The sequence below is a fragment of the Lynx canadensis genome, chromosome E1 (assembly GCF_007474595.2).
Source record: "Lynx canadensis isolate LIC74 chromosome E1, mLynCan4.pri.v2, whole genome shotgun sequence".
Classification (NCBI taxonomy): domain Eukaryota; kingdom Metazoa; phylum Chordata; class Mammalia; order Carnivora; family Felidae; genus Lynx; species Lynx canadensis.
Genome location: NC_044316.2, coordinates 3,671,984 through 3,681,369, shown reverse-complemented (window position 1 = coordinate 3,681,369; position 9,386 = coordinate 3,671,984). Strand labels below are relative to the sequence as shown.

The following is a 9,386-nucleotide window of genomic DNA, read 5'->3' as shown; positions in this document are numbered from 1 at the left end:
CCTGGAGGACCGACTCAGCAGGTGGCAGCGGAGGCCACAGGGCGCCCGGGGACTGCTGGGAGGACACACCGCTCCGGCCGCCCCCAAGTGCCTGCAGGCCCCTTCAGACGGGGGCCCAAGTTGTCGCAGCCAGGGGTCCCGTGTGGGGATCCCCAGACAAAGGAGGGTCAGGGGGAAGCAGGGGCGTCTCGGTCTTCTGTGTCCCCGGGTGGTGGGCGGCCGGGCTCGCTCGGCCCCCGGCCCCCGGGTTCACAGTTCTCACGTCCCCTTCTCCGGGGGCCACCCCACCTGCGCGGCTGTGCGCCCGCCCTCCGCCCCCCGCCCCGCCCCGCCCCGGCCGGGACCAGGCGGCCCCGCCCCCTCGTCGGCCCCGCCCCTCCCGGGGAGCGCGCCGCTGCTCTGGAAGGAGCCCGTGAGGTAGCTAAGTCTCGTCCTCATCTCTCCCGCCCCGGGCGCGCGGCGGGGGCGGGGCGGGGGGCGGGGCCGCGGCCGGAGCCCCGCCCCGCTACGGCCCCGCCCCCTCCCCCGCCCCCCTCGCCCGGGAAAGCGCGCTCGCGCTCGGCCCCGCCCGCCCGCCCTCCCGGCGCGCCGCTGCCTCCGCGCTAGGCCTTCTTGCACTTGCCCTTCTTCTCGCGCTGCTGGAACTTGCGCAGCCGCCGCGCCCACGTGTCCCGCCATTGGATCACCAGGCTGCTCTTGTCCGCCACGATGCCGCTCTGGTCGGGCGAGTCCTCCGCGTTGCCCAGGAGCAGGTACTTCTTGAGGGGCTTGATTTTGGGACACTTGCAGGCGATGTCCCGCGAGCGGATCCACAGGCTCTGGTCACCGCGGCGGATGCGGCTCGTGCCCTGCTTGTACACGGAGATGATGTTCACCGTGAACTTCCACCAGTCCCCCGCTTTATCCGCCTTCAGGATGTGGATCTGGACCGCTGCAAGGAAGCACAGTCGGGCTAGTGCGCCACGGGCCGAGAGTGCCACCTGGGTCCCCCATTCCACCCCCTGGTTCCTGTGACCCACCCCCCCCCACCCTCCTCGAGCCGAGGATGGGGCAGCCCACCTGACGGCGAAGGAAGACGAGACCCACAGTTGGAAAGTGCACAGGGTACCCCACTGGGGAACGCGTGGGTGGTGCGGGAGGCTGTGGAAACCCACCTGCTGACGCCTGGACCGGGGCCGCAGCTCCGACGAGCCTCACCCGGTGCCCAGCTTGAAGCTGCCACCCAGCAATGCCTTTGAGCACAAGCCCCCTCTGGGTCCAGGAAGGCCAGGAGAAGCTTACGGGAACTGACCGCCCGTCCTCCCAGCCCTCTGGGCAGAGTCCGCCTGCCCAGGACAGGTGTCCTCTGTGAGAGCAGTGGGGGCCACTCCTCACAGGCTGGGCAGGAACCCCTCTCAACCTTCCGCCATGGCTCTTCCGAAGGCTCCAGTCATTTAACGTGGAGCCTCAGGACCAGACGCACCGCCTTGCCCTTGACCCAATCGCAGAAAACCAAAATGGGATCTCGGTGCCAGTGCCGAGTACCGTGAACCTGTCCTTCCAGGTGGCCGTGGTCCCCTTCCAGAGTCCAGGGTCCTCTGGACGCCCACCTCCCATGCCCGCCAAGCTGCCTCCCCCCTCCTGACCCTTCCCAGTTACCCCCCGCTCCAGATTCTCTGCCAGTATTTCCTCCTCCGGTACAGGGGTGCCCCACCAGAGCCTGCGGCAGAATCCCCTGGAGGGCCTGTCAAACACACAGTGCCTTGCCCCAGAGTGTCTGATTCCATGGAACTGTTCCAGCCCCCCCAGAGCCTGCCTCTCTCACAAAATGCCAGCTGGTGCTGACACTGCTGCTGCAGGAAATACACTTGGCCCTAGGAAGTGTTAATAAAGGTCATTTCTGCACGACATTAGATATTATAAAAGTAGGAAGAAATGCTTTGTAAAGAAAAAGTGGGCAGGGGAGAGCTGGGCTCAAACACGTTGGTGAAATTCCGGGTTAACCAAAGTCAAGAGGTTTCCTGACTGCGGGACTTTTCAGAGCCTTCAATCTACAAAGTGTGTATGTGTGTGTGTGTGTGTGTGTGTGTGTGTACGCATGTGTGTTGGTTTCCCAAACAAAGGTGATGGCAGACCTCTCTGGCTAGCACATCTCAGGTTAGCAGAGCCCCGTGGGGTCCATCTGGGGAACTACTGGGGGGACGTACAATCATTCCAGGGGATAAAGGGAGGGGGTCTCTGTGCACTAACCCATCAAGGAAAACCTGGTCATCTTCCCCATCCCCATGGTCAGAACAGAGGACATCCCCCTTGCCGAGCCCACTGGCCACCCCTGCACCCTTCACCTTTGGACCAGGCTGAAAACTGCCCTGGCAGGTGAGTGGGCCTGAGCCGTTCTGGACAAGCAGCAGCAGATGACAGCTGAGGAAACCGAGTCACCGGCAGGCTCAGCCGCTCCGGCAACCACGAGGACATGTCCCCAGGGAATACCGATCGGTCACCCCCTGCCCACCTACGGCTCGGCCGGGCGTCCCGTGCTGGCCAGCCTCTCTCCGGGTCTGCCACCGTCACCCCCGGGGGCCCCGTGCCCCCCTTCCATCCCCGCGCTCAGCCCAGGACGACGGGCAGGTTCAGGGACGGCTGGGCTCAGGGGAGCAGCGAACACCACCCCACTCATCTTCTGGGGCGAGGGAAGTGGCAGATTTTCCCAGATTTTCATTTCAGCTGTTCCTGGACATCCTGAACTTTGCACTCCAGTGTGAGGGCTCCAAAGAATGGCTGCCATGGCAACCGTTTCCATGTTTTCGTCACCAAGGGACTCAACACTCAGTGTGAACTCCGAGGTGGGGTGGGGAGCCCTCCAGCCTGCAGAAGTGGCTGGGCCGTGTGTTTGACTGTGCAGACGGGGGTCACCGTGGCAACTGAGTGCCCCTCGGCTAAGCGACGGGGGAGCCAGCGTCCCTGAGAACCCCGGTTTCCTCTCCGTAGGACTGAGCTGAATACACAATGAGCCTCTCTCAGGATGCCACTGTTTCCCCGTGTGCGACCGCAGACCCCTGGCCCGTCCACGCTGGCCCCCGCCACCACCCCCCGCCAGCCGGGGGACCCTGGAGAACGCGGCTGTGATCCCAGGCACTGAGCGTCTGCTGGTGTTACAGGCTGAGCTGTGTCTCCCAGATTCATATGATGCAGTGCTAACCCCCCACCCCGTTTGTCGGAGAGGGATGGTGCTCGGAGACAAGGTCTTAACGGAGGTAATTAAGTTAAGACAGAGTTATTGGGGGCGGGGGGACGGCTAATCCAGTATGACTGGTGTCCTCGTGAGGAGAGGAGATCAGGACACAGACGCACAAGGAAAGACCCCACGAGGACACAGCGGGAAGACGGCCGCCAGCCGGCCAAGGAGAGAGGCCTCAGGAGAAGCCAGGCCTGCAGACTCCCTGGATCTCGGGCTCCCGGCCTCCAGAACCGTGAGACGACACATTTCCGTTGTTTAAGCTCAGTCCGTGGTACTCGCTTCTGCAGCCCTGGTGAGGGGTCCCAGCTGTGCTAAGGAGAGGCCAGAGAGAGCCGGCTGGACAAGGTCAGGCCTCGGGCTGGCCCTCCAGGCCCCCAGGGGCCCTTCTTTGTCCCCGGAGCTGCAACAATGCGGTCCTTCAGGAAGCAGGAGACCCTGCCCCACCTCTCCTGGTCTGGAGTCTCCCTCCCCTCAAGGAATTCCCTGGAACAACGGGCAGGGCGTCCAAAGCGGCTGCCCACCCCACCCGTACTGGCCGGGCCTGAAGGGGATCCGCTTAGCACTGAGGACGCAGCCCAAAGCGGGACCCAGCCCCGGACACCTCGCCGTCCCCGAGAATCCGGGGGCCAAAGCAGTGGACACGGGTCCTCCTCCGACCCCAGTAGCTCCCTGGCCTTGCGGTGGGACGGCACGGGGCGGGGGAGGGTGGCGGGAGGATGCATGTGATTATGCTGGAAAACATCCACAGTTCCGCTGCCCTTGGCGACGCCTCCGCACATTACACAGCCCACCAAGTATGAGCCGCACACGCAGCGCACGGGCCAAGTCCCTGCAGCACATATACAGCTGAAAATATTCAAAATACACACTGAAACGGTGACCTCAGGCAGACCTGCTCCGCACGCCCGGGAGCGCACCAGGCACAGCCCAGCGCCAGGCCCGCCGGCCCTGCTGGCCGGGAGCCCGGAACGACTGGGGTCTCCCAGCCACCCCCCCCCACCCGCCCCCACCGAGGCACTGCCCCACCGGGACGCCAGGCACAGCGGCCAAGGGCAGCCCTGCCCGCCCAAGGACCTCGGTCCCTGAGGCTGTGCCCCTGATGCGCACATGACACTCACTCCCGGCCAATTAGCCTCAGCCCTCAGGACGCCTAAGCCCCCGCCGTCTGTGCACCGATGTCCTCAACTGACCTCAACGAGGACAGGATGCGGGGGGAATCCGGTGAGGATCCCTCATCGTGCAGTCAGGAAGGAGAGAGATGGGATTAGCCCCGGAAAGGCAGACCGTGAGATCAGTCTGGGACGCTAAGAAGCGTGCTGGGACCAGTCGGCAGGAAGAGGGACCCAGCCGCAAAGCCACAGTGGTCCTTCTCAGAGGCAGATGCTGGCTGGGAGGGGGAGCCTAGCCCCCACGCTGCTGGTGCCTCGGGCCCCTCTGTAATTGATGCGGGGCCGCATCCCCGGGTCCACACTGCCAACGCCCTCCCTTACTCTGTGAGCTACACCCACAGAATGCGGGCTGAGGCTGGGCAACAGTTGCTAGTAAGCTGCTGTGCCGGTCGCTTGGAGCCCTGATCTCCGCGCAGACAAAAGCAGGCATCGGGGTGTGGGACCCGGAGCCCGCGAGGCGGGATGGGTGAGGGCGGCTCTGGAAAGCCCAACCGAGCTGGGGCACCCGCGGGCTGCAGAGTGGAACAGATGCCCGTGGAAAAGCAAGGAGAGAGCTCACAGACTCCGGGGAGCCAGGAGCTGGCCCCCCACGCCCCGGGCCTATAGGCCGGGCTGCACTTTGTCTCCTGGCCTTGGAATCCCGGAGCGCCCCGCGTCTGCAGCCAGCAGCTGAGCTCCGTGAGCAAGGCCGCGAGCAAGGCGGGGCTGCGGCCACCCCACGAGCAATGCCGGGGCTCACAGGAAGGACCTAGTAGCCGCCGGGGCCGGGCTGTGATGACTGACTTCTTTTCTAATTCAAGCCTGTTGCTGGGCGGGCGGGGGCACGCGCCTCCCCATCCCGTGACTCCAAGGGGCGAGAGGGGGACTGAGGGCCAGGCCGGGCCCCTTGGCCGGAGTCAGCAGTAACGGCCGTGGCCAGAGTTGAGCTGGTCTGGCCAAGGGGCGGGGGGCCAGCCCTGGGGGTCCTCTCGGCTGGGTGGGGGCATCCAGGCCACGGTGCTGGCCGTCCACGTGTCCTTCTATAGGAGCAGACCTCGGCCGTCCTTCCCAGAGCTCCCCGACCTCCGCAGGGTCCCAACGCGAGGAGACTCTCAGGCCACCAGAAGCAATCTACGAAGTAGGACGCTCCAGGTCCTGTGCTTGGGTTCCTCCAAAGGGGGCCCCGCTGCCCCAGGGCAGGCAGCCTTGTTCGTCATCCCAAGCCTCGCCCCCCGGCTCCAGTCCTGGCCCAGGAGACTCACAGCCTGTCAGCTCTGGACCCTCGGAGGACCCGTCCTCCCGGCATAGCAGGAAGTAGCTCCAAGCTGACTTATGTCCCTGCTTGCAGGTTTGGGGGACCTCCTGCTGGCATCAAAGCTCCCTCCCGGCCTGGGCCAGGTTCTAGGAAAGCTCTTCCCTCAGCACAGGGCATATAGTAGTTGCTCATTCATCTGCTGGGGGAAGGGCTCTGGGGGAGGGCTGCAGGGGATGGGGCTTTGGTGGAGGGCTCTGGGGGATGGGGCTTGGGGGGAGGGGCTCTGGTGGAGGGCTCTGGGGGATGGGGTTCCGGGGCAGGGGGCTCTGGGGGAGGGGCTCCAGGGGATGGGTCTGGGGGAGGGGCTCCGGGGAATGGAGCTTTGGTGGAGGAGCTCTGGGGGATGGGGTTCCGGGGCAGGGGGCTCTGGGGGGAGGGCTCCGGGAGAGGGGTTCTAGGGCAGGGGCTCTGGGGGATGGGGCTCTGGGGGAGAGGGCTGTCAGCCATCTTTCTCTACCCACCAGCCTTGAGCCCTGGGACACCTCTGCGGGGAGGCTTCCTGCCGGCTGGAGGTCTCCTGGATTTATGGACTGCTCAGGGTGGGCCCCCAAGGGCGTCCCAGCAGCTGCCCCTCCCAGGGAGGCTTGGGTGGCCAGCCCCAGGCCTCCCCCCCTCCCAGCCATACCTTCCTGTTGGGCCAGTCCAGCCAGGGAAGGCTTGTCACCCATCTGTCTCCGAGACAGCAGCCAGGACGAACGGGGGAGGACACTAACCCCACAGAAACCATTAAAACCATGCAGCCCCATAAATCTCCTGGTATAGAAAGTGTGTCATGAGCTGCAGCTGCTTTTATAAAATGCAGCTCTGACCACATGTTTCCCAGGCCCCCGTGAAGGTAAGAAGCAGCCGAGTACAGCCAAGTCCTGTTCTCGGAGATGCTGACCCGCCAGCGGGGGCCGGAGCAAGCGTGCGGGGTCGGGGGCGCGGGGCATCTGGGCGGGCCGACGCACCCTCGATGAGGTGTCACCGCCTCCCCCATGAAAGGAGGTGGAGAGCTGGAGGCTGGCTGTGGCCAGGGCAGGTCACCAGCCACAGCCACCCACAGGGGTCCTCAGGCTTCCCGGGGCTGCCCCCTCCTGCGGCATCCGCACATTGTCGTGAAGGCTGCCTCGGTTTTCCCTGCCTGCCCTGGTGCTGAGGCTCCATTCTTAGGAGAGGAGAGGGGGTCAGGTGCCTGGGACCATCTGATTGCACAGGGGTCCCCGGAGGAGGAGGGAATGTCCGGAGATCTGGGAATCGGAGAGCCAAAATCTGGGAGCCCCGTACCCCGGGAAGCGGTCCCAGTCTTGCCTGGCCACCTGCACCCACCCCCCCCCCCCACCCACACACCACCCTCACAAGTGTGAAGGGGTCGGGAGACTGGCTGCCCTGCCTGGAGAGAGGCTCAGGCAGGAGAGTGGACCTGAGCCCTGCCTGCTCGGCGGGGCCCCCCTCTCCCAGGCAGGAGGAACCCCCCGTCCCCCATCCCCTACCCCTCACCCGCGGCGTGGCCACAGCTCCAGAGTCATCCGGAAGGATGGCCTCACACAGCCTTGGGAGACGCCCGACTCACCAAACAAACGCACCTCCCAGCGCCCCCTGAGGGCAATGGTGAGGGGGGGCCTGGCGCTGGGAAACACCCCCCCCCCCGAAAGGCCCGGCAATGAGCACCGCCCCGGCCAGTGCGTCTGTGGGACCCTGGCCTCCGAAGCAGGGGAAGGCAAGAGGGCCGACCTCCCCTAATCTGGCCTCGGTCCAGGCCCCTCATCACCCCCTGGTCCCTCCGGGACCTGCGGCCTCCAGGACTCACGGAAAACTTGGCGCACAGGGTGCTTCTGGCCACAAACTGACAGCCGCCCCACAGTGGGGGTGTGGCCTATCGGGCCCCCCAACACAGCCCAGTTCCCCATTAAGCCCTCTGCCTCCAGCAAGCCCCTCCTCAAGAGCGGGAGCTCAAAGGGCAGCCCCCGCCCCCCACCCAGCTGGAGCCCGGGAGCGGGGCATCCAGCAATCACTGGGCCTGTCGTGCACCTGCACACCGGGCACCCTTGGCACCCCACGCCTGAAGGATGGAACCTGCTTCCCCAAGAAAACCGGAAGACGGGGCCTCGGGCCCTGAAACAGCAAGCAGGCAGGGCCCAGCACAACACCAGGGTCCCGGGGCTGCTCCCGAGCCGGCCAAGTTCGCCTCGGGGAGTCGAGCGGGCGTCTGTGAGCTTGGAAGGGTGTTCCCGGCCCCACGCCTCGCGCCCCGCAGCCGGCCCTCGGGGCTGGTGGCTGGGGCCTGGCTCCACCTCCCATCCCGGCCGGGCCGTACGCAGGCAGGTGCTGGAAGATGACAGGGCAGGCCTTGGGCAGGAAGCCCCAGGACGGTGACCGGCGTGCTGGGGACCTCAGTGCCAAAGGCACTAAGCCCAGCGGAGGGGCAGTGTCAGAGCCACCCCGCGGCGGGGAAATGCCCAGCTGAGACGAACACTGGTTGCGGGAAATGCTCTGTGACCCTGGAGACAGGCCCCTGGTGAGCAGAAGACGGGTCTACCCCTCGAGGGTGTCCCCGGCCCCAACGCGGCCCCAGCAATCCAGGCACCTCGGACAGATCCCTCCTCCCACCCCTCCGAGCCTCCGCATCCCCATCGGCATCTGTGAAATGGGAGGAGAGAGGAGACACCTTACATTAACCAGCCTTCCCCAGCCAGCCCTCCTTCCTAAAAACCGGTGCTCGGAGGAGAAGAGACTGTGAGAAGAGAAAATGGAAGGAAGCTCCAGGGAGGGCGAGATGCGGCTGGGAGCAGCCCCAGACGCCCGGAGGCCCCTCTGGAGCTCAGCACCCTGCGGGCGGCTGCGGGGGCGGGGAGGGTAGTGCTGGGAGCCCAGAGCTGGGGACTCCCTGGGGATAGAGAGTCACCTTGCTGGGAAGGGCCGCAGGAGACCAGGCAGCGCGGCACCCCGCGGGATCAGGGGCTCCTCTCAAGCTGTCCCTGGGGCCCGTGGGCCCTCCCTGCCCAACTTGGTGGTCACCCGCATTCCTCGACCTCCGCCTGCCTCACGCTCACCCCGCTCCGCATCTGGCCTCCATATGGGGCTGGCGCTCTGGGGGTGGGGAGGAGAGGAGGTCACATCTGGCTGGGGAAATCGGAGGATGCCCACGGGGCCAGTGACCCCCAGGGAAGGGTCAGTGAGCCTCTGAAACACCAGGCCACGTGCGGCCAGCATCTGTGTCCCGCTCCCTGGAACGGCGGGTGATGCCTTGGGGGCCGGAGCGGCGTCTCCCAGCCTCAGCCGGGGGCCCTGCCAACTGCCTGGCTCCCCAGGAAGCTCTCCCTTTGGGGATCAGCCCCCCGGGTGCTCCTCTAACACGTGTACCCACACCCAAGCCCTGAGATCACAGGACGTTGCAGACACAGGGACTCCGGTTCTAGGACGGGGTCGGTAACCCATCCAGCTCTCTGAACTTCAAGGGTTTGACCCCGATCACGGGAACAGCTACTGAACTCAAGGTCAAGAAAAGGAAGGGGAAGGGGTGTAAAGAGGCAGAGATGCCATCATTTGCCGAGAGGCCCCGTGTCGCTGGAACTGGTCAGACAAACAGAAGCCCAAGGTGGGAGACTCGTCCCCGACCCCATCTGATTTCCAGCCTGAGCAGCTAGACCGGAGCCAGGCTCAGCCACAGTGTCCCCAGCGTCCCACCCCCAGCATCCCCCCTACACACGCCTTCGTGGCCAGCTTG

The 9,386-nt window shown here is 65.7% G+C and overlaps 1 protein-coding gene across 1 annotated transcript in view; it reads right to left on the bottom strand.

The window, feature by feature from the left end:
• Nucleotides 1–587: 587 nt before the first annotated feature.
• The window catches only part of NTN1 (netrin 1), an 81,755-nt gene continuing 72,956 nt past the window's right edge, over nt 588–9,386 (bottom strand). The window contains exon 7 of the mRNA XM_032591196.1: nt 588–931. Within this exon, the coding sequence (XP_032447087.1) occupies nt 603–931 (329 nt within the window). The 3' untranslated portion in view covers nt 588–602. The remainder of the gene's footprint in view (nt 932–9,386) is intronic.